The sequence below is a fragment of the Myotis daubentonii genome, chromosome 9 (assembly GCF_963259705.1).
Source record: "Myotis daubentonii chromosome 9, mMyoDau2.1, whole genome shotgun sequence".
NCBI lineage: Eukaryota > Metazoa > Chordata > Mammalia > Chiroptera > Vespertilionidae > Myotis > Myotis daubentonii.
The window spans coordinates 47,989,463-48,014,925 of record NC_081848.1 but is presented as its reverse complement, the minus strand read 5'-3'; the positions used below and the strand labels follow the sequence as shown (position 1 = coordinate 48,014,925).

At 38.0% G+C, this 25,463-nt stretch overlaps 1 protein-coding gene across 5 annotated transcripts in view; it reads left to right on the top strand.

The window, feature by feature from the left end:
- The window catches only part of STK33 (serine/threonine kinase 33), a 132,801-nt gene that overhangs the window by 74,944 nt on the left and 32,394 nt on the right, over positions 1-25,463 (top strand). For 2 of the 5 annotated variants that reach the window (XM_059708806.1, XM_059708803.1), the window contains exons 2-9: positions 840-1,077; positions 2,185-2,298; positions 5,960-6,073; positions 9,640-9,744; positions 13,178-13,316; positions 14,465-14,553; positions 16,601-16,685; positions 22,435-22,510. In XM_059708806.1, the coding sequence (XP_059564789.1) occupies positions 840-1,077; positions 2,185-2,298; positions 5,960-6,073; positions 9,640-9,744; positions 13,178-13,316; positions 14,465-14,553; positions 16,601-16,685; positions 22,435-22,510 (960 nt within the window). The remainder of the gene's footprint in view (positions 1-839; positions 1,078-2,184; positions 2,299-5,959; positions 6,074-9,639; positions 9,745-13,177; positions 13,317-14,464; positions 14,554-16,600; positions 16,686-22,434; positions 22,511-25,463) is intronic. The other 3 variants (XM_059708804.1, XM_059708805.1, XM_059708808.1) reach the window with 3 other exon arrangements.

Sequence of the window (25,463 nt, the reverse complement as noted above, 5' to 3'; positions counted from 1 at the left end):
ACAGAGAGTTAGAAACATCGATGAGAGAGAAACATCGATCAGCCGCCTCCTGCACATCTCCCACTGGGGATGTGCCCGCAACCCAGGCACATGCCCTTGACCGGAATCGAACCTGGGACCCCTCAGTCTGCAGGCCGACGCTCCATCCACTGAGCCAAACCGGTCTCGGCTCATGGTTCTTTTGATGGTAAAGCAAATAAAATTTCTAGAGTTCAAGAATTCAATTTTGACAGATGAGAATTCATTGCTTTTTAGAAATATGTCCTAATTTTGTTGTAAATAGTAACTTTTCATTTATAGGCAGTATGTTTGCTTTTAGAAAAAAATATTTTGGTTAATCCTCACCAGAAGATATTTTTCCATTGATCTTTTAGAATGGAAGAGAGAGGGAAAGAGAGAGAGAAATATTTATGTGAGAGAAACACATCGATTGGTTGCCTCCTGCAGGAGCCCCAGTCAGGGCAGGGAGGAGGCTAGAACCAAGGTACATGGTGCCCTTGACCACAATCGAACCTGGGACCCTTTGGTCCATAGCCCGACGCTCTGTCCACTGAGCCAAACCGATGAGGGCTGGGCAGGATGCTTTTGGTGCTAGTTGCTAGTTTTTCCTCTCACTTCTAGGCGGGTGATAGGATGAGAAAGAATTTTCTAAATGGTGATTTCTTTTCTTTCTGCAGCTCTCATGTGTGAATATAAGTTTAGTGCATCATTAACATAAGGACCTCACCAATTGGAAGTTACAAACTTTGCCATCAGCTTACCTATTTTTTTTTTTTTTTGGTCTGGTTCTTTCCCTCAAAGAGTGGAAGCGTCTTTCTTTCAAGTTGCTTTTGTTGCAGCGTTCAGAAAATGGCTGATAGTGGCTTTGGGAAAAAAACCGCCAAGTGTCCCAACTGTTCGTCTACTTCTCAGAAAGATGCACCTTGTGTCAGTTCCAGTAAAACAAGGCTTATTCCAGTGTTAGTGGCGGCGGACACGTCAGATACATCAAGCCTTGGTGAACCAGACTCTTCAATTCCCCTGGAGAGGAAAAAAGACCAACAACTTATTAAATATAAGGCCTTTGCAAAAGATGTGGTAAATATCAAAGATTCTGTTTTTGAACACAAGTCGAAATCTCATTCTCTAATCCCATCCCTGGCTTCATTCATGGGCCCTTGTCAGCTAATTCACTGCCTTCTGGACTATTAAGGAGACATTACTTTTTTACATAGGGGGTGAGCAAAGTTGGTTCATACTTTCTTTTATGATATTTCCAACACTGCCCATATTAATTATTTCCCAGGATTACGAATAATTCAGAATGTTGTTCCAGTTTCTCTTTAAAAGTGGCTTATATAGAAATAAATTGGTTTTCAAGTTGAATTAAATCTGAATTTGGGGATGTTTTAAATGCAGAATGACATTTATGGTTGTAATTAGATAGAGGGTAGTTATTATTTAAGACAATTTCTGGTTATTTAGATGGAATCTCAAATATACTCCCCCAAATCAATTTGCATTATTTACAACAGTCTGTGCCTACCCAGTTGGCCTGGGTTGGGTGTACTCACCTTTCTGGAGACGAGGCAGTGTGCACGGCTTCACTCGATATAGCACAGCTGTGGAGACAGAAAGCAGTGCATTTAAGAAAAGTTAGGTTCTCAGCCCTCAAAGTTGTACCTTTTTCAAATTCTCCCCTTAAACTGTTCTTTCCTGATTTGCATTACAGTATAATTATTGCCATGTAGGTGTCTCTGACTTAGCTGTTACTGAGTGAGTTGTTACTATGTTATTTTTATTGAAAGCATATTTTGTGAATGTCTGGCCAATAATTTTTTATGTATAACCTATTTGAGATGATATGCTTTGAAACAAGAATGATTGAGAAAGCTGTGAAGTTGCCTTCTCACGATTTCAAAGAATCATCGAGTAAGTTATGATTTATCTGTTATGCAGGTTATAATGTACACTTGCTTGGATTTAGGAGATTAGATTGAGTGACCTCTTAAGCTCTCTTTTAGCCCAATGAGCCAAAACATTATATAGGGCTTTGAATTTGAAAAAGACAGTGAATTATATTGTATGCAATAAATATCATGGCACACATTGAAGATTTGTCATATAATCTAAATTAGGGTTCTTACTTTCTCAACAAGTGTGTTATATCTTAATTACTTTTTTTTAATTCCCTTTTTGGCTAAGCCCTCAAAATCCTCAAATATAGAGAAAAAGCCATCTCAACAACAGTGGGGTCGGGGCAACGTTTCCGAAGTAAAAGTTCCTCACATCAGGCTGGACGACGGAGCTGCTATTCAGGTATTTAGAAATAAAGTGAAGTGACCAGGGAATTTCAGGTTTCTTCTGTCAATGGTTAATGGCAAAGAATGATTTAAAAATAAGTCTCCAAGGAAGGGAAGGAAAGGAAAGGGGAAATTTACCATTTTCAAGGATGTCCAAGTCGTTACTTCAGAAAATGCAGACGATTCCATTCATAGAAGACCAAATGGAGGTATTTTATTAGATAAAATGCAAACATTTTGGCCTTCAGGTCTTGCCTGTTGCTGAGGGCAATTGTGGAGTCTTGGGATAGATCTCTTTAAAATGCAGAGAGAGCCCAGATGACTTGAGGTGGTTTGGCTGTTCACTTCCTTGGGGCCATTTTCTGTGGCCTCAGGTTGGATGAATACCAATATTGTCTTCCTAGGATTCTAATTATACATACAAATATGAATTAAATATCAGTACCATTTTAGAAATTAAATGTTATTTTAACATCAGTTTAAAGGAACGTCAGCAAGAACAACTACAAGAAGAATTTTGCAATAATGTTAACTTTAAAAAATGTTTTAAGGGATATTTGGCAATATACTCAAAGTGATCAGAAAAACTTCCTGAGAAAGTCTAACTTGAAAAGTTTAAATCTCCCCTTTTAAAGAATTTTAAAAACCTATAAATTTACTGAGTTTTAAATTTAGTCATAAGAGCTTTCATAAAATCAAACTGTGTTTGTTGTGAAAAATTAGGAAACTATAGATAGAAAAGTGAAAAAAAATAAAAATCATGAGCCAGAGATAATCAGTTTTAACATTTACTACCTCTACTTTATTTTTTATGCATGTATAAGTCATCCTATTTTTTTTCTTTTCAGTTTTGTTTTAAATTATGAAATATTCTAAGTATGTACATATTTTTGACAAATAACCTTAACTGGTACAGTTGAAGTTTCTCTTCCTCTATTTAATGGATAGGCTCACTTTGAAGATTCTAAATATTTTGGTAGAGTATAAAAAAGGAAGTTACAATAATCCAAAATTCTACTTCCCAGTGATAAGTGCTCGATATTTAAATGAACATCTTCCCAGACATTAATGTGAGACACCTCCCCATACACACATTCTCAACATTTTCATAATGTGATAGCATCATGCATGTTTTCACACCCCACACTAAATCATAGACTTGCTCTATGTCAATAAAAATCTATCTATATTACTATTTTAGTAGCATCCTCTTAAAATTAGTACAAACAAGAAGTCATTTTCTTATTTTTATCACTATGTAATGATATCAAAATAGGTAGTTGAAGAAAAAGATTAATTTATTTAAAAAAAAACCCCACAGTTGGGCAATTGGGCTATTTCTCTATCCAGTCCTCATTTTAAAAAGTCTTACTTAAACAACATTAATATTCTGTGTCTAAGTTGTGGTTCTATATATTTAGAAAGAAAATGAGAGTTTTTAACGGTTAAGAAAAGTTAGGGAAATGGTTATAGAGTTGCGATTATTTTGTTCTGTGGAGAAAAAAAGTATAAATGACCATTTAAATTTAGATTTAACTAATTTTACATAACATGTAGTTGGGAGTGGCATATAAATATAGTAAAAGTAAAATATTTAATTTTCATCATCTTAGTTTTCCGACTTTAATTCTCACTATAGTGAGGGAGGAGGGAGAGCCAAAGTAATTATAAGTCCTCAGAAAGCAGTGTCTTGGGGACAGGATGTGCCCGAGCCTAGGAGTCTCCGTGTATCATTTGCATGACCATAAACCTGGAGCTCCTCCAGGGTTCAACTGCGCATGCCCAGTCTATCGTTTCTCTCACACATGTATACGTAGGAGGACTCTGGCTGGCTGGCTTGCTGACTGGATTTACTGATTCATTCACTTACCAATTCACTAATTCATTCCATGTTTGCTATCCCTTTGTAATGCCTTCCTTGCCTTGCTTGGATTGTTGGGGGGAAAAAATCTTTTTTTGGCCTTTGTTCCCTCACATGCCAATCTCAGAAGCCACCTCTTCGATAATGTTTATTTTATTCTCCCAGTGATTTAGCTCTAGTCTTTGGCCCCAACATCATTTTATATTTTTATTTTAACGTAAGACTTTCTGACTTAAGAATAATCTTGTCTCTTGAGGAGATTACAAATTCTGAGAAAAGAGGAATTATGTTTTATTCAACTTTGTAGCCCCCAAAGTGTATATCACAAGGAAATACCTAAGGAAAGTCTAACATGTTGAAACTGAGTATTTCCTTCTTTCTTCCCTTTCCTTCCCTTCCCTCCTCTCTCTTCTTTTCTCTCCCTCCCCATCTTTTTCTCTTTCCCTTTCCTTCTCTCTCTCTTTTTTCTTCCTCCCCTCCCCTCCCCTCCCCTCCCCTCCCCTCCCCTCCCCTCCCCTCCCCTCCCCTCCCCTCCCCTTCCCTCCCCCTCCCTCCTCCCTCTCTCCCTCCCTCCATCCCTTCTTCCCTCCTTTCCTTCCTTCCCTCTGCTCCCCCCCCCCCCGCCCCCTGCCCCGGCCCCATGCACTAAGAATGAATATATTACCTACAAGGTTTCAGGATAGACTTTTTAAAAGATACAAAAGGAACAACTTCTTAAGTAGCTTCTAGACCATCTTGGAGAATATTGAGAGTGAAAATGTAAGCAAGAGAGTAATAATAGTGTTTAAGGGCCAATGTGTACAAGCACCACAGTGCAGTTAGGGAAGCCCTTCAAGAAAGATAAATGATTAGCTGGGCACTGAATCTTCTTTTACTAAAGAAAGGAAAGTAAACAGTAGAAAATATGAAGCCTAGCAGCTAATTGACCTGTGATGGTGAAGGTGAAAGTGACCACACAGAGACAGTAGCAGTTCTAGGGAAGACTTCGCTGGCTGACCCAGCAGAGGTGCTGCCCAGTGGCATTACCTCAGCTGTTCAGAAACTCGCAAGGTCCAGAAATTCTTGTTGGTTTGGATGCGGGAGACTGACTGCTCCAACCAAATTCACAAGAAATGAAAGCGTACACAAGTGGCCTGGTGTCAACAAGACCAGTACATCCTGTGTGTGTAGTGGAAGTCGAATGATAAGCGGAAGGATTCTTGGCCTGGATAGTGTAACTACAGATGGATTTTATTTTCTCCTCAGTGCTGATTTATATCAAGATTTCTGTCACATATGGCTTGTTCTAAAACAAAAGGAATAAAACAACAAAAGAGATTCTTAATAGACATAATGAAGATAAAGAAAAAGTGTTACTTGATAAACAAGAAAGCAATTGTTCAATGGTTAATATGTGTTAATTTTATGGTATAGCTCTCAGAGTTTTGGGATAATTTTGGGGATGAATGTATTTTATATACACATATATATGTATGTATGTCTGTATTAATATTTCATTCCCTTTTCTTACAAATATATTTTATTATTATAGTTTGTAAGAGATTAATTTTTATGCTTTTGAGGTTTTGCACCTTTCCCCATTAGGATTTTTATGGTTTTCCTCCAAAGGACATTTAATGAAATCCATCAAAGCTTATTTTTGTTTAATTAAGATGTGTCTATTAATATTGAAGCAAATATATGGTGTCTTCAATTTGATTTCACCCTAGAGCAGAATCTCTCTTCCCTTGGGTAGATATCTGTCAGTATTAGTGTTTATTTTTTAATATCCAATGAATGGCAGGGAGAGACAAAAGAACTCTTATTTTTTATCCAGGAAATATACACATTTGGAAAAATATTGGGAAAAGGGAGCTTTGGAGTGGTCATTGAAGCTATAAACAAGGAAACAGGAACTAAGTGGGCAATTAAAAAAGTGAACAAAGAAAAGGTAAGGCTTATTATCAGCATCATCCTGAGGGCAGTGCCGGGCGGGGTGGGTGGGCAGTATCATTTTGCACTAACACACCTGCCTCTGACCTTGTGGGCTGGGGTCAGGTTGGTCCCTGGGGTCTGTGGGCATTTCTCTAGCCTTCTGGGAAAGGACCAGTTCTTAAAGTCAGGTAGACAAGTGTATCTGGAAAAAGCAAATGAAAGGATAACTAACATAACCAATATAACCAAATAGAGCTAAAGGTTACCAGAGTGATTGGAGGTAAGGTCTTATTGTCAGTATGTATTAATGTAGGGCTACTGCCTGGAGATGCCTTAGCCAGACATGAGTCCTGGGACTCTCTCCTGATGTGGTTCTGCACTACTTTTCTCCTGTTCTCCCCTTTGCTTTGATTTCCCATTTCCTCATTGTTAGTTTATTCATCATCCTACCTGCTCACTTCATTTGAATCGCTTCCCTCCCCACCTATCTATTATACCATTTACTTACATCCACTGTATTCCTCACTGGATTTCTCCTTGCTGGAGAATGACTAGGCTTCTCTTTAAGGGAGAATCTAAGTCCTCAGGTTTTATACCTGTTCATTTTATCAACTTCTAAAAAATTTCTATGCTTGGGGAAAAATTATATATATTTTTCCTTAGATTTCTTTTTTTCTTTAAAGCAACTGTCATGTGTGTTGCAATTGTTCTCACTTTTTTATTTTATTTTATTTTATTATTTTTAAATTAATTTTTAGAGAGCGAGGACTGGAGAGGGAGAGAGAAAGAGAAACATCAATGATGAGAGAGAATCATTGATTGGCTGCCTCCTACACACCCCACACTGGGTTTGAGCCTGCAACCTGGACATGTGCCCTGATCTGGAATCCAACAGGCAGCCCTTCAGTGCAAGGGAAGACCAACTGAACCACACCTACCAGAGCCTTTCCTTAGATTTCCGATGATAAATATTACAATTATGAAATGAGACAATAGGTTTTTTATGTATTCCTTAAAACAAATGATAGCAAATTCCATAGCATTTCTCCTTAAAGATTAATAAAGTACATGGTCAGTTAATACAGCAGAAAATTTTAACGACTCTGAAAATAAGAAATATTTTCAATTGCATAAACTTATACATCTGTTTGTGAATGAAGCTCTTTGTGTGTTTTTTAAACACTATGGGACAAACAGGCACAATAACAAACTCATAGTAGCTACTATTTGTGAGTGTAAACTACATTGAACATTTTTTTTTTAAATGGAACGCGTCACAGGATTTGCTGGACACCCTTACGAAGAGAGATTATGCAAATCTCTCTTCTCTGTATTGTTCCAATTTAGTATATGTGCTGCCGAAGCGAACACTACAATGAACATTTTTAGTTATCATTGTGGTGAGTTATATTTTAGAATTTTAAGATACTTGAATATCTATTAATTGATTCTATTTTTTTCTGAAAATACAACAAAATCATAAAGAAGAGCATGTCACACATGACTTTGGAATAAAATGAAAAATTACAGGACTAAGGCCCGACTGACAGAGCCTCCCGTTGTAAAAACCAGTATCTCTAATAAACACAAGTGAGAATCTGCGTTTTCCAAAGCAAAGGACAAGCAAATACAAGCTCAAAAGAAGGAAGTTTCCAGATTAAATGTCATGGTTTATACACAACACTCAGTAAATCTCCACACTGTTGTCCATGTCCATGAGTTCTCTCGCTCTCTTTTTTCTGTTTTGCTCAATCCCTCCACTCACCCTGCTCTCTACTTATGAGTCTGTCTCTATTTTGCTTGGTAGTTCAGTTTGTTCATTAAATTCCACATATGAGTGAAATCATATGGTAAAAAGGATTAATAAAGTAACATGTGGATCTTAATAAAGGGAGATCCAGAACTTTACTACAACTCTTCAGAATTTTAGAACCATGATGTTACATGGGATATTATTTCCTTTGCCCCTTTGGCGTCAGGTAGGGTTAGGGTTTAGGGTTAGGGTTATACAGTCAGGATATCTGCTTACAATTTTAGGAATTCATAATCTCATACACACATATTGATGCTGAGAGTTTAGAGGACTCTAAGATAGTAAAATAAAATTATATAATCAACATATGAATTGGACAGTATATTACTGTGTTATATACAGGCCAAGCTGTTTGGTGAGGGAGGTAGGAATAGAATTGAGGTGGATTTTAGGAGAAATTGCAGTGAGCTTCCATATCTAGTCTAGACAGAAATTTACTCCTCACAGTCACTATTTCTCTTAACTCTCTTAGGATAACCTTAAAATGTGACTTTCATCCTCCATGGGTAGGACAGAGTGGGTGGCCAGTTTTCTTTTCGCTCCTGCGATGGTGATGCTAAAGGGTAAAAGTCAGTGGAAGCAGGAATGACCCTACTACGTATGTAAAATCTTACTTAGGTAAAGATTGCCTTATGATCAATCCCTTTTCAAACCTTTAAAAAACGATGTGTACTCTCCTAAACTTGGAGGGGCAGGGGAGGTGTGAGGAAGGAGGGTTAAAACCTTTGTTATTCCTTTCAGAGATGTTTTGTGTGCATGAGGACAATGCTTATTTGCAAATGATGGTAATTTAGATTCAATAGGGGTGATGATAGGTGTGGTGGTAATGGTGTGGGGGCCTAAGAAGTCCTAAAATTTCTTAGATGACCTTGTAGAAAATCAGTGGCTTACACTCTGATTGGAGGCCTTGTTGCTGGCTTTACCGTTTGCTGGCAGGCTTGGTTAAGGGTTACATGTAAGGAGATAAAGTTGGAATTAGATTGGTCAGAAGGCAAGATCTCGATTTCTCTTCCTCAGTTAATTTTTGAGGCCTGGGGAGAGGAAGTGATAGAATGCAGGGCTGAGTGTAGAATCTCACTTCCCATTGTTTCTTTTGATTTATATAAATATAGTCAAAGCAGAACAGCAACAAAGCAGAAAAACACTTTGTTTTTATCTTCTCCAATTATGTCCTTGGAAAGTAGATTGTGTTTTTATTTTGCTAACACCAAAGGATTAACATGATTTGGAAGGAAATACTAAAAAGCATATTAAAAATTAGAGTAATTTTTGCGAGGGGACAGAGACCATATTTTAGCTAATTTATAGAAAAATTTAAGAAACAGATGTAGTTAAAAGTAAAATTATATATAAAATTATATATAAAATTAGACAGAGGGACATACTTTAATTTTATTATGAAAATAAGTTGCACGTTATTTTTTATAAAAGAAACTTCTCAAGAAGATGTAGGAAAAATTTAATAATAACTAACTTTTGCCCTAACCGGTTTGGCTCAGTGGATAGAGCGTCGGCCTGCAGACTGAAAGGTCCCAGGTTCGATTCCGGTCAAGGGCATGTACCTTGGTTGTGGGCACGTGCCCAGTAGGGGGTGTGCAGGAGGCAGCTGATCGATGTTTCTCTCTCATCGATGTTTCTAACTTCCTATCCCTCTCCCTTCCTCTCTGTAAAGGATCAATAAAATATATTTTAAAAAAATAACTAACTTTTATAGTGAGGTATGTAGTAGTGACAGTCCTATGTGAAATCTCTGTTTCTCATTGCTTAAGGCTGGAAGCTCTGCTGTGAAGTTACTTGAACAGGAGGTGAACATCCTAAAAAGTGTGAAGCATGAGCACATCATACATCTGGAACAGGTGTTTGAGACGCCCAAGGTAATGCTTCAGCACGTCTGCATTTTAAAAGGAGTTATTATTACAAAATGAACCCCATTCCCTTCTGAAGAAATCCCTTCTGAAGAAATCCCTTTGAGGCACCGTTGCTCGAGTCCCTGGCGTGAGTTTGTCGCTGAAGATGGAGGAGAGCATCCTGGAGGGCTTTCATTATTGATTGTATAATTAGGTGCCTGATGGTTAGATTGATGACTTTAGTGATATTTTTAGGTGGCATATTGAAAACGAATGTTTAAAATTGAAACAACAACAAAACTAATAAATAAAATAAAATAAAATTGAAACAATACCATATACAATCAAACAATGATTAGATCTTCTTTAGAGATGGCTTCATTTTGCTTTGATTCTTGATTTCTCCATTATAGTCTCTTGGAATATTGTCATAACTTTGTAATAAAGTTAGCTTGGGCATTTTTGGCACTAGGTAGAAGATACTTTGTCATCTGTGTCTTACCAACATGTGTAATCTTCCTTCTTCCCCAGATGCTCTCATTCTCTCTGAATGCCTGGGATTTTCATTCAGAGTTGTTCTGAAGCCTAGGATCTGCTATTCTGCCTCCAGATTGTTTAGTGCCTGTGGGCTTGGGTGATTCTCAGTTTGGAGGCAAAATAATGCAGTGATTAGGCACCTCAGATTGCCTGTGCTTCTGAATCCTGGCTCCATTATTGCTATGAGACTATGACAAATTACTCAACCTCTCTATACCTCCGTTTCCTCATCTGTAAAATGGATTTAATAATAGTATCGACTTCACTTAGTTGCTATGGTTTCTTGTGAGTCCAAATGCTCTCCAGATCGACACGATTATCAACACTAATAAAAGAGAAAAATGGTAATTGGCGTACGAGCTACCCTTTTCATTGGCTAATCAGGGCTATATGCAAATTAACTGCCAACTAAGATTGGCAGTTAACTGCCAACTATGATTGGCAGTTAACTGACAACTATGATTGGCAGTTAACTGCCAACTAAGATTGCCAGTTAACTGCCAACAAGATGGCGGTTAATTTGCATATGTAGGCACAATGCAGGAAGGCGAAAGGGAAAGCAGGAAGAAGCCCCCTGCCACTGACAGTGATCAGAAACCCAGGGGGGAGCTAAGAGCTGGGGGGCAGGGCAAAGGCGGCCCTGGGGCTGCCTTTGCCCTGCCCCCCAGCCATGATCAGAGAATCAGGTGCCTTTGCCGCCCTGGCCAGTGATAGCAGGAAGTAGGGGTGGAGCCAGCGATGGGAGCTGGGCACAGTCGAAGCTGGCAGTCCCGGGAGGTAGGGGTCCCTTGCCTGGGCCTAAAGCGAAGCCCACGATCGCGGGGCCGCTGCAGCTGCGGGTCCCCGCTGCCCGGGCCGGACGCCTAGGCCAGAGGCATCAGGCCTGGGCAAGGGGCCGATCCTGTGATTGGAGGGTGATGGGGGTCAACGCCTGAGGGCTCCCAGTATGTGAGAGGGGGCAGGCTGGGCTGAGGGACACTCCCACCCCCCGACACACACCCAGTGCACGAATTTCGTGCACCGGGCCCCTAGTTTCTAATAATTATGAAAAGACTTTTAAAAACTTTTGTTCCTATAACTTTATCAGTGTACATATTTAAAATTGATGTCAATTTATATTGTAAGTTAATGTAACTGTTCCTTCTAAATAGATCACTGACTCACCATCTCATGTACCAAAGACCTTTGCAGTGCTGTCAGAAAAAATATGGCCTTGTTCAAAAGCTTATGTGTGTTAGACTTTGCAGAATAGTTACTTCTGAAATTCTAAAGCATCCCTGGGTTTAGTGAATCAGAATTTTGGCTATAAAAGGAAAAGGTGTTAACCTTCTCTTCCTGTTTTCATGCTTGCTGATTGAACACAGAAGTTTCATTCCTGGTGGTTATAGAATAGAATCAGGCCCCCAAATCTTAAAAACAGCAACAGAAATCTAGCAGCATAGAATAGAATGGAGACAGAAAGGGTATTCTGTGACTGAATAGCAGTAGGTGTGAAAAAGACTTGCATTTTAGTTGACTGGATCTTTTTTACTCATTAGATGACTTGACTGACTTGAAATACCTAAAGTGATCTTAATGCGCATCAACAGAAACAGCAAATATGGAAGAGGCATTTCATCTCTGGCTTTTACCACTCGCAGCCCATTAGTCACCGAGTCCCACTGCTTCTTTCTCCTGCGTATCTTTCACGGCCTTTCCTTCTTCCTCTTCTTGTCACTCTTCGGTGCCTCGCACCTGCCTCTGTAAACAGGTCAGCATGCCACGGTGTGCAAGCCACATCTGGTGCGTGCCTACTTTTTATGGCACATAAGCTAAGGTTCTTTTATATTTTTAAAAGGTTGAAAGAAATTTAAAGCATAATATTTCATGACCTGAATATTATATGAAACTGAATTTTCAAAGTCCATAAATAAAGTTTCATTGTATTGTTTATGCCATAACTGCAGAGTTGTGTAGCTACAAAAGAGATTGTATGGCCCACAAAGCTGCAAGTATTTCTTGTCTGGTTCTGGCCTTTACAGCAAAAGCTTGCTGAGCCCTACTCCACATTCCTGCCAGAAGGTTCATTTAGAAATGCAGAATTGATCATAGATACACCTTTCCCCCACCCCAGACACCAGTGTCAGGATCCGCATATGGGGGAAAGTTCCAAATTCCTCTTCCTGTGACATACGAGACCCTATAACCAGGCCTCCCCTCACCACCACTCCACTCTCCTCTGCCCTACCAGACTCCCAGGGCTATTAACACTGAGGTATTTGGTGTTCTTTTAACAGCCAGTGTCATTTCAAGTTTTGTGATCTTTGCAAATACTACATGTTCTGCCAGTTCTTGTCCATGGTCTCTACCCCTACATTGCTATCTAGGTAATCAGACCTGCCTTTAATGTCACCTCCTCAGTAAGTATTCTTTTGGCAGAGGCCTCCTTCCTCTGTAATTTCCTGGCATTTGGGGCCTGCCTCTTCTACCAACACTTACCACCTGATTTTTAGTTATAACCACACTGTGAGCGCCTCGAGGATAAAGACTGTGTCTTATGCTTCCATGTCCTTCTTGTACATGATAGATAATGAATATTTTTCCAATACAATGATGATTAAGAGTGTGATCATAGCCCGCCAGTGTGGCTCAGTGGTTGAGTGCTGACCCATGAACCAGGAGGTCATGGTTCGATTCCCAGTCAGGGCACAGGGCACCAGCAGGCTCGATCCCCAGTGGAGCATGTGCAGGAGGCAGCCAATTAATGATTCTCTCTCATCATTGATGTTTCTATCTCTCTCTTCCTTTCTCTCTGAAATCAATTAAAAAATATTTTTAAAAGAAGAGTGTGATCATATTCTTATTATAAATGTAATCTATAACATGTTTAAGATCCCCACCTACATAATTTGCTCTCTCTCGCTTTTTAAATATATAATGTCAGAAAATGTACCTTGTGATGGAGCTTTGTGAGGATGGAGAGCTGAGAGAAATTCTGAAGAGGAAAGAGCATCTCTCAGAGAATGAGACCAGGTGGATCATTCAGAGTCTCGCGTCAGCGATAGCCTATCTGCACAATAACGGTAAGGGGAGGGTCACCAGCCACTGACTCCATGAATGCAGGCTCACGTTTACTTCAGGGTAATTGTCTTCACGATTTGTAGTCACAGCAATATGCCTACTAGTATGGGAGATTTTATTTAAAAACTAGTGGCTAGGTGCAAGGATTTGTGCACATTGAAAGGAAATTAACTAGAAGAAATAATTCTTCAGCAACAGCAAAACCCACGCCAAAGGTGGAATCGCGCGGCCCCGCAAGCAATCGGGCTCCCTCCTCTCTGGTTCTGGGGTGCGTCACCCGAGAACCACTGCTGCCAAGTCACCGCAGCTCAGCAGCTCCTGTGTTGAGCATCTCCCCCCCCCCCCCCCCCATGGTCAGTGCACGTCATACCTACCAGATGGTCGGAAGGTTGCTTAGCCTTTTATGTATATAAAGATCTTTTTCTTTTTAACTTCATTTATAAATATATTTTAATTAGAAACAAGGCAGGTATACAATTACATTATACATGGACAAGGATGAAGTTAATGCATGTTTCCATTCAACAGTTTGAAAAGCAGCTATTATTCTCAAATCAAAAGTAGACAAATCAACAATAAAGTGAAATTTCTAAAAACATGCATATATTACTAATTTAAAAATTAAATATTCTTGACATTTTGTTTTTCTCTTTTTTTAAAGAAATATATTGATTTTTTTACAGAGAGGAAGGGAGAGGAATAGAGAGTTAGAAACATCAATGAGAGAGAAACATCAATCAGCTGCCTCCTGCACACCCTCTACTGGGGATGTGCCTGCAACCAAGGTACATGCCCTTGACTGGAATCGAACCTGGGACCCTTTAGTCCGCAGGCTGATGCTCTATCCACTGAGCCAAACCGGTTAGGGCTGTTTTTGTTTCTTAGAGCCATTTTAGGTTCACAGAAAAATTGAGCAACAAGGGGATAGGGAGAGAAGAGGGAGTCAAAGAGAATGGCTCCTGAAGGTTAAAACGTGAAGAGGGATCTGAATATAAGGGAGTGGGGCAGAGCAGAATTATGCTTGGCCCGTCTCAAATATTTCAACGGTGGATGTTAATTTGTCAAATATATTTATTTGCTGTATTTGTGTCCCCTCTAATAACTTTTCCGTTATTCACTTCATTTGATTTGTTGTTTATTTTCTTGGTAGATATAGTACATAGAGATCTAAAACTGGAAAACATAATGGTTAAAAGCAGCTTTACTGATGCTAACAATGAAATGAACTTAAACATAAAGGTAAGATACTAGAAATGGTGGTAAATATTTGCCTGTAAACAATTTGATAGCAAAGTGGCAAAGTACATCCTCTTTTTAGACACATTTAGAAGCTTTGAGCAGTCAGAAAATAAGTGGCTGGTGCTAAGAAAATAAAAAATTCACAAAAGAGTTGTAACTGACAGGCATAATTTTGCAAGTTAAGTGGTACTGTTGAATTTTTTTAAGTACATGTTCATTTGGATAGTTCTAAATCATTAGTTAATAGCAAGCAAACAGATGCTCTGCATTCTAATTTATTTCAAAATTATGCCTGGTAATGTGATGTAAATGTGTTACAGATTTAGAAAAAAACACACCTTGGCTGTGCCTCTGATATCAAATTAATGCTAAAGTCTGTATTTCTCACTGAAAATCTTCCTGGGTATTAATATTTATATCCTAAGCACAATTAGTGTGCCAAGTGTTTATTCTTGAAGATTTTATTCAGATTAAGTGTTCCTTAATGTCAAATAAATGATAGGATACATTATTTATTACTTAGCACTTTAATAGTGGCTGCTTTCAAAATATATGACTGTGTTAATTTAGGAATAAAATGTGGATAATGCACTCTGTTGCAGATGCTAAGTCCCTGTAATATAAGTAGGTTTAACAGCACTGTTGTTTTCCCTGAGTAAATGTTCTTGGGTATTTCCATTGTAAACTTCGGGAAGGCAGGAATTATGTATGCCTTATTCACTGTTGGTACTTGGAGTAGTGCCTGAAACATAGTATGTGCTCAATTAAGATGTGGCAAATGAGGGAATAAATGTTCTCCAAAGAACTGAATTGGATCGTCAAAGCTTTTGTTTATTTGATATCAGTATAGATTTTCTGTGGAGAAAGATATGTGTCATAGTATCCAAGTGGGATCATTGTGAAAGTCCTGAGGAAACCGGTTAATCTATTTAGAAGAAAAATGGTATCATGTGTGGACAGGAACTTTTTTCTTACTCCCTAAGACACTGGAGACGGCATTCCTTGTCTGTGGGCTGACAGCCTATCTTTGGCTGTATGATCAATAAATGTGTCTGTTTTTCTGCGTCCAGCCCAAGGCTGTTCCAACCTAGGAGACAAGACCAAGGCCACATACTGAACTTAGAAACCACGTGTTTAATGGCCAAGCTTAGAACTGAGCAGAAAGACTGCAGTTGCAGCAGGAGGCCTCCAGTGCATTTGTATTGATTCTGTATTTTTTCCTGTTAATTTGTTTCTTGTCGTTTTTAACAGTGTAGTCATTATTTCAATTAGTACACTCTAGAAACATAAAGGAAATAACAAAGAAAATGTAGTATTTACCAGAGATATTGTTTTTTTAAATAATTACAAAAGGGGGGAGTTTCTGTGAGTGCTGAAAAAGATAGTGATTTGCATTTATAACAGTGCTTTAAACTGAAACAGTAGCTTGAGTGTCAGAAAAATAGATAATAAACACAAGACCAGAATATAATTTACAGTGAAAGGACTTTTTTAAAAATACATTTTTATTGTATTCTTTCAGAGAGGAAGGGAGAGAGAGAGAGAGAGATAGAAATGTCAATGATGAGAGAGAATCATTGATCTGCTGCTTCCTGTATGTCCCCTCTGGGGATTGAGCCTGCAACCCAGGCATGTGCACCTGACCAGAATCGAACCCAGGACCCTTCCGTCCGCAGGCCAACACTCTATTCACTGAGCCAAACGGGCTAGGGCGTGAAAGAACTTCTTAAAAATAACTTTTATTTGAAAAAAAAGTTAAATGCCTTTTCTCAAGATTTTACTTCCTACATTAAACTGGTGAATTTAACGACAAGGAATGAACAATCACCAATCTGGGTTTTTTCTCAAGATTTGAGAAACCAGGCTTCTCGGTACCAAGTTCCTTCTTCCCAGAGAGGGTGCGTGGGGAGGGAAAGCGAGGCCCTTATTAGTAATACAAGTAAAGCCCCTCCATCCGGATCCCTGAATTACATGCAATTACAAAATCCTACCTTCAGAATGGGTGACGCTGGGACAGGCACACAGGTGACTGAGTTTCTGCTTGTAGGTGACTGATTTTGGCTTAGCCGCAAAGAAGCACGGCGGGAGCGAGGCCATGCTGCAGAGCGCGTGTGGGACGCCTACCTATATGGGTAAGTCACTAGACTATTAAAATGTAGAACAAGCAATGTGGATCAAAACTTGAGCAATTTGATTTTGCCGTCATGACTTAATGGCCCTGCTCGAGCTACGTTTTCTATTAAGGTCAAATAATTTCAATTGTGTTAGTGTTTGTCTCATAATTTTTACCTTCAAAGATGGTAGAGTTTGTTTCTCTGAGCTCTTCTTACAGTTGTTTATTTCTCTTAAGTAATCATACCCCAAACTTAATTATTGTTTTTGTCAATTCATGCTAAAATCGTGTGTGTGTTTTGCTTCTTTCCATTTTTCTTAAATACAATTTCATTGCTATCAAATAGGTTTTCACAAAGAATACTGATTGAATATATTTGTAAAACAACAATTTCCATTTTTCCAAATGTGAATTTTAACGGCTTTACTAAAGTATAACTTAAATACTGTAAAAAAATGTACCGTTCAGTGATTTTGCATACATTCAGGAGTTGTGAACCATCACCACAATCCAATTTTAGAATAATTCTACCCCCAAAAGTTGACTCATGCCCATTTGCACTCAGTCTCATACCCACCCCCACCCCAGGTAATCACTCATCTTTTTTGTCTCTGTAGATTTGCCTTTTCTGAGCATTCCCTGTAAATGGAACTGTACAATATGTAGCCTTTTATATCTGGCTTCTTTCCCTTGGCATCATGTTTTTGAGGTCCATCCTTGTTGTAGAATGTGTCTGTAGTCTGTTCTTTATATTGCTGACAGTTATCTGTTGTATGGATATGCCACAATTTGTTAGCTTATGGGCATGGGGGTTGTTTGGGGCTATTATGAATAATGCTATTATGAACATTCACGTACAAGTTTTCCTATGGCCATATGGTTTTATTTTCTTGGTGTAGATACCTAGGAGCGAAATTGCTGGGTCATATATTATTTGTGTTTAAAGTTTAAGAAACTGCCAATGATTTTCCAAAGTGGCTGTAACATTTTACCTTTCTGTTAGCAATGCATGAGGGTTTCAGCTTCTTCACATTCTTGCTGGCACTTGATATTACCCGTCTTTTTAAATTATAGCCAATCTGGTATCCCATTGCGGTTTTAATTAACATTACCCTAATGACCAGTGATGTTGAGCACCTTTTCATGTACTTATTAGTTATTTATATACATTTCTTCTCTGATGACATGTCTATTAAAATCTGTACCTATTGAGATGATCACATATTTTTCTCTTTAAATTTATTAATGAAATAATTACATTAATGACTTTTTAAAATGTTGAACCATCCTTGCACTTTTGAATTTAACCCCACTTGGTTGAATATACTGCTATATTCAAATTGTCACCACTTTATTTTAAGAGCTATGAGTGGAGCTTTCTTTCTTTTGTGTGGCCTTGTCTTTTTTGATGTTAGGGTTATGCTGGCCTCGTTTAAAAAAATAAAACATTTTCACTTTTTATATGTTCATGAACCATTTAAGTAGTAGAAATGATCTATTCATTTGTTTGATGAAATTTCGTCTTAAAATATTTTTGTCCTGGTACTCTTTGGGGGATGAAGTTTCTATTATCTTATCAATTTATTCTAGGTTATTCAAGTTTTTCACATCTTTTAAAATCATTTTATAATTTATGCTTTTTAGAAAGTTGTTTATTACATTGAGATTTTACATTTTATTGGCATAAATATGCAAGTATATTCACTTAAAATTTTCAGATTTTCCTATGTATTTGTGGTTATATCCCCCTATGGATTCCTAATATTTTTTAAGAAGGCAGCATGATGCAATATTGGTAATATGGTCTCTGATGTCACCTGGCTAACTCAGAATTTCAGTTCTTTCATTTACTATCTAATTAACCCTAGGCAAACACAATTTTGTCACAATTTCTATATCACGTAATAGGGATTATGTCACTCATTCATCAAAAATTTTTTGAGGATTTTTTTTGTGTTAGACACTGGTCTAGATATTGGGAATACAGTGGTAAACAAACATACAAATGTCATGTAGGCAAAAACATTAAATAAAAAAAGTAAACTATCTGCTATATTAAAGAGCAGTGCTAAGGGTGAAAAATAAGACAGGGAAGGGGAGAGGACATATTTAGGATGGTAATAATAATATCAGGTTGACATGAGAATTAAATGAGAAAATGTATGTAAAGTGATTAGCACAGTACCTGGCACATGGTGCTCAGTTTCAGCTCTTTTTTTTTGTCATTTTTTTAATTGATCAAATTTGTTAGTGGTTGGGCCAGTTTATTGGGATTTCAAAGGACCAGTTCAAGTCTAAACTTTGGTTTGCTTTTTCATTAATTTCTGCTTTTTATCATTCTGAATTCCTTTTTTCTACTTTCTTTTGGTTTATTTTTAACTTCCTAAGCTAAATGCTTATTTGTTTTCCATCTGTTCATTTTCTAATAAATGCATTAAGGTTATATATTTTTTCTCTGAGTATTTCTTTGATAATTTCTTTTTATTTATTTATTTATTTATTTTTAATATATTTTATTGATTTTTTACAGAGAGGAAGGGAGAGAGATAGAGAGTTAGAAACATCGATGAGAGAGAAACATCCATCAGCTGCCTCCTGCACATCTCCTACTAGGGATGTGCCTGCAACCCAGGTACATGCCCTTGACCGGAATCGAACCTGGGACCCTTCAGTCCGCAGGCCGACGCTCTATCCACTGAGCCAAACCGGTTTCGGCATTCTTTTCTTTTTTAAAAAAAATATATTTTATTGATTTTTTACAGAGAGGAAGGGAGAGGGATAGAGAGTTTGAAACATCAATGAGAGAGAAACATTGATCAGCTGCCTCTTGCACACCTCCCACTGGGGATGTGCCCGCAACCAAGGTACATGCCCTTGACCAGAATTGAACCCGGGACCCCTCAGTCCGCAGGCCGACGCTCTATCCACTGAGCCAAACCGGTCAGGACAATAATTTCTTTTCTTATATACAGTGTCCAAATTGTACAGACTATTGTAGTTTTAGTCTTCTTCTTTGGTTTGAGAATTATTTAGAAGTGCTTGTAGAATTTTCTAGGTGGTTACAATGTGTTTGCTGCTTATGTGGATGTGTGTTCGTTTTCCTAGCCTTTTGGTTTCTCTGTCTGGTTTTCCTCATTGTAGTAGCAATTGTGACTTAAAGCTTTACCAACTTTTAGGAATTTTCATTATGATTGAACACGTGATTGTTTCTGTAAATGTTGCATTGGGTTTTTAGAAATATGTACATTCCTGGTTTGTTGAGCATAAAAATTTCTCCATGTTTGTGCTAATAAAATCAAATGTGATACCTTTGTTATTTAACTTTTCATATTGCTAATTTAATTTTGCTTGTTGCTTCTCTTGATTTCTAAGAGAGAATGTTATTAAAGTCACCCACCAAGATGGGGCTTTGAGAAATTCTTTTTGTACTTTTAGATTTGTAAAAAATATCTACTTTACTGAGATATAATTTATGTACAATAAAATGTGCAAATATTAAGTGTAAAGTTCAGTGAGTTTTGAGAAACGCATACACTTGTATAATCACCACCCCAAAGAATTTATAGAACATTTCTGTCGCTCAAACAGTTCCTCTGTGTCCCTCTCAGTCAATCCCCCATCCAGACCCCAGCCACCGCTGATGGTTTCTATCACCTTAGCTTAGTTTCACTGGTCTAGAACTTCATATAAATTAACTTATACAGTATATATGGTATATGTTCTTTTGTCTGTCTTCTTTTGTTCCATGTAATGATTTTTAAAAATATATTTTATTGATTTTTTACAGAGAGGAAGGGAGAGCGATAGAGAGCTAGAAACATCAATGATTGAGAAACATTGATCAGCTGCCTCCTGCACAACCCCCACTGGGGATGTGCCCGCAACCAAGGTACACACCCTTGACCGGAACTAAACATGGGACCCTTCAGTCCGCAGGCTGATGCTCTATCCACTGAACCAAACCGGTCAGGGCATGATTTTTAGACATATTAGTAGTTTATTCTTATTTTATTTTGTTTTTTTACTGAGGAGTATAGAGTTCATTGTTTTTTGCCTAGTTGATGCATAAAGTTTCAAACTTGTTTTATCTTATTTGGGAAAAGGCTACTTTAGATTCTGTTCATATCCTCCTGTTGGCAAAGACATCTGGTCTGTAGTTACATGGGGAAAATATACCAGGCACCCTGAGTTTTATGCCTGCTTATTAGTTGTCGACACTGATAAGAAGTGAGAGAACAAGAGAGAAGACAGATGGTTTGTAGAGCTTTGCTGACTTTCTAAATGGCTCCTTGACACAGTTTTTCTGGCCTCTGCCCCCCTGTGAGAGCTGTGATGGCAGTGCAGGGGGAATCCCCTGGTACTTAAGAGGGCGCTGAAAGATGAGGGCCAGCATCGGGCCCCTGCTGTGTGTGTGAGGCACCTGCATGGAGATTCTTCATGGAATCTAATCCCAGCTTTGGCCCTTGTCATAGGCACGTGGCCAAGGAGCAGCTGTAATGAGTCCGTATTTAAAGAGTTTAAGTAGAGTTAAAGAATGCAAGTAATTGCTTAAAGAAAAATATTAATTAGTTAACTTTCAATGATTTGGAGATGAAATATTCAGTTTGTTATTTATCTGTGGTAGAGCCTTTCTCATTCCTTCTTCAGTTTACTTTTTAAATTTTTGTTGCTTTTTAGCTCCTTTAACAATAAGAAGAGGAAATGAAATTCCATTTGTTTTTAGTAGTTATAAAAGGGGTTTGTGTATAGGTGAGGGAGATTGAAACTGTTTTCTAAAATAAAAAACACCTTTATAACTTTAGGCAAGTCACTTAATATATCTGAAGCTTAGTTTCCTCGCTGACAAAGTGAGTCAAATACCTACATACCCATCTCACAAGATACTTAACATCATTTACACAAATAACATGATCTATACAAAAGTACATTATAAATGTTAAAGTTTTATTGAAATATATCTATTGTTTTTATATTTATAACTGTTCTATTCTTCCTTTTTCCTTAAAGAAAGATATTTGATTCCTTACTGCAGAGGTGAAATATCATATGTGACTTTCTTAAAAACCAGCCATTATAAAAAAAATCTAATTGTTAAAAAATGTGCTACTTTAAAGTAAAAAAAAAAAAAGTTCTACTTTGAAAGATTGTTTAGAGGATCCCTATTGTGTGCATGTTGTACAGTGAGAAGCAGAGTCAGGAGTCCTGAGTCTAACTGGTTTTCGACCCCGTTATGTGGTAGGAACGCTCTGTCTCAGTTTTCTCATCCAGAAAACATGGGAGATAATCCATATTCTGTCGCAGGAGTGCTGTGATGTTATTATTATTTTACTAACGTGACTTATAAGCATTTATTGTAGTTTTTCTGTGAATGCAGGTTTCCACATATTGGGCTTGCTTTAAATTATATCCACTTAAGGCATGCATTTAACTCTATTTTTGGAAAAGAACTGAGATATTGTCGTCTTCTGCCATGACTACACGACCATCGCAAAGTCATTTCTTAACAGTTCCAACGGGTTGGAGAGTAGTTGTCCACATAGTCATACCGTGGGTGCCATCGCTCCGCCAGAAGCTATCGACAGGAGTGGGGACACAGCTACCTCCATCGTTAAGGCCGTGCATTATTCATTTAACATCTGCTGTTGGTTCTCTTTCTCCCTGTGGGGGAATAAATTCAGCACGTCAGCACATTTTCATGCTCCGTGTTTAAGCATTTAAAAGCCATTGATTGTATTATTGATATTATTTTATTCCTGCTTGTTTGGCAGCCCCCGAGGTGATCAATGACCACGACTACAGCCAGCAGTGTGACATTTGGAGCATAGGTGTCATCATGTACAGCTTGTAAGTAGCCCGATAAACATACCGTTTAAAATGAATAGTTTCCAGCAGTAGAATCCTGTAGACTTTAAATTAAAACTAAACAATATAGTTTTTAAAAAGTGACCGAAGTCCCTCTTAAAGCTCTCTTATTCGTTGTCCGGCACATGCGTTAGGTATTTTTTAATACTATATACATTTATAACTTTCTACTTTGCTTCCTACTGTCCTGCAAATGCTACAATGCACTGTATGATCTGGGCCAGGTGAAAAACTTGCCTTAAAACTTTCTGATCCTTCACTACAAACCTCGCTTCTTTGTATATTGTCAAGAGATTCACTCACTAAGAGCCCATCCTGTAGTGGAGGTCCTGGGACCCTGCACTCCAGCCTGCCAGTGTGACGGGTGGGCCCTAACCAGAGGTTCGGCCAGAGTCCTCGTATCGCATGCCTCTGGGTCTTTGCTCATGCAGTTCCTTCTGCCTAGAATGTTCTCTTTCTTTTCTACTAACTTCTCTCCTAGCTGTGCCAGGGCAAAGATTAACGCCTTGTACCTCCCTAATTCCTACTCTACCTCAGTAGAGTTACTATGTTTATTATGTATACTTTCCCAGAGGATGTAAGGCAACATATAAAAATGCATTGAAAGAAAAACAAAATAATAAAATAAGAATATTTAACCGGGAAGGTTTGCACATGTGTAAATTTGAATGAGTTAATTGCTCACTTCTCTGTGTCCTCCTAGCACTTTAAAAAACTAGATTATAATGTTGTGCTATAATTGTTGTATTATGTGTATTGTGTCTATTTTCCTTGCTCTGAATTCCCTGAAGGACAGACATCGTGTTTATCTTTGCATCCCTGGTATCTGGCACAATAGTAGGCATGCAGTCAGTGCTCAATATATGTTTGTTAAATTGAATTAAAGTGAATTTTCTAAGAGGTGCCCTGAAAAGTTACTGACCATTGGTCTGCCTCTTGGTGAACATGAACATTTTTATGTTGATGCAACATTAGTTTTATGGTCATATTGAAGATGTCACTGTGTACTGCCTCTTCCAGATCTTTTCTAAATATTGACATCACAATAGTCACATTTTCAGTTTTGTGAAATGGAATGCACAGGCAGTGGAAATAGGATGATGTGATTATAGCTGTAACTCAGATGGTCAACATACATTAACTGCTTAGGTTGCATAGAGTATAAATGTATTCACAAAATGTTGATCATTGTTTTGTGCTGGTTAGAATCATGTAAAAATTCGGAGCCTTAGTCTTTAATTAAAAATGTAACCATTTTGCCCAGCTGGAGTGGCTCAGTTGGTAGGTTGCCAGTTCAATTCCTGGTCAGGGCACACACCTGGGTTGCGGGTTTGATCCCTGGTTGGGCATGTATGGAACGCATCTGATTGATGTTTCTCTCTCACATCGATGTTTCTCTCCCTATCTCCTCTCTCTCTCTCTCATCAAAAAAAAATATATTAAAAAATATATAACCATTTTAACTTAGTGTTTTATACTCTTAAGACTTTCTAGACAACACAAGTCAAATTATAGGTGTAATCTAATATTACACAATTCATGTGTTTGCTGCCTTCTCAATTCTAATTTAGTGTGAAGGAAAGTAATAGTGTATTAATATGTTAAAATTTTTCTCTTTCTTAAAGATATAATTTCAATTTTTCTGTGTCAGACCATGGCTGCATCTCACCACAAAGGACACCTGTTTTCTTTACAGTAGACTCTTACTTAGCTAATCAGTGCCTATTCATTAACCTGCCTGAGCCCAGTGGTCTCATAGATAATTTCCTCACCCAGGCACAGACATGCTGCCTTCTCCAGGGGGTTCTTTTCTTGTTTGTCAGTTACTGCTGATTTATTTCTACTTAATTGGACAATAATAACATACTTCTTCAAGGTGAAATTAACATAAATATTCCTTATGTGTGTATCCGCTGCCGCTTTGATTCCTGTGAATGCCACAGAAAATAATAGGGAAGCTTTAAGAGGCATTTTTCATGGCTTGGATTTCCTTTTCTGGATGTGCAGAAAATTGCTATCATAAAATTTCACATGCTGCTGATTGACCAACCATTAGATACATTCTTGTGTAAGTAAAATTGGAAAGGACGGAAAAAAGTGGAATTTTAGAAACGTAGCCCTTAAGCTATAGTTGCATGCCAGCCAGGCAGTGCAGGAGCAGCTAAGGAATTGGTAAATGTGCATGTCCCTGGTTATTAGCAGACCCAATGAGCTGGGCTCTGCTGGCCTATGCTTGTTACAACAGATAGTAATTGTCCATAAGACCATTTTTCTGGCTCTTTAAAAATTGCATTTTAAAAATAAATAATAGGTAAGTAAAATTAGAGAGAGGAGGGTCAGGATGAGCTAAAGCAGTAAAAAAAGTATTAAAATAAGAGTTTGTGGAGCAATTTGGTAAATACCTATCTATTTCTTAACAAGAACCTGTTGGGAAATGAAAAGCCAATATTGTCCATCCTAGCTTGATAAACTAAGATGAAAACAAGGTTTTTTTCCTTATCATTTTCATGCAAAACATTTATCAAATTGTACTTATTCAGAAAATGTTCATGGGAAAGACTTTTAAAGAACTTAAAGGAAAAAAATCCATAGAAATGTAACTTTTGAGAGGCTTAGAGATCGTTATACTTAAATGCATAATAGACCAGCGCCTGGCTGGTGTATCTCAGTGGTTAGAGCATCGGCCTGCTCACTGAAGGGTCATAGTTTCCGTGGCAAGGGCACATACCTGGGTTGCAAGTTTAATCCCCAGCCCTGGTCAGGGCTCATGCAGAGGCAACCAATCAGTATGTCTCTCTCACATCAATGTATGTCTCTGTCTCTCTCTGTCTTTCTGTCTCTCTGTCTCTTGCTCTCTCTCCTTCCCTTTTACTCTAAAAATCAATGGAAAAAATATCCTCAGGTTAGGATTCACCATAATAGGCCAGCATTTGGG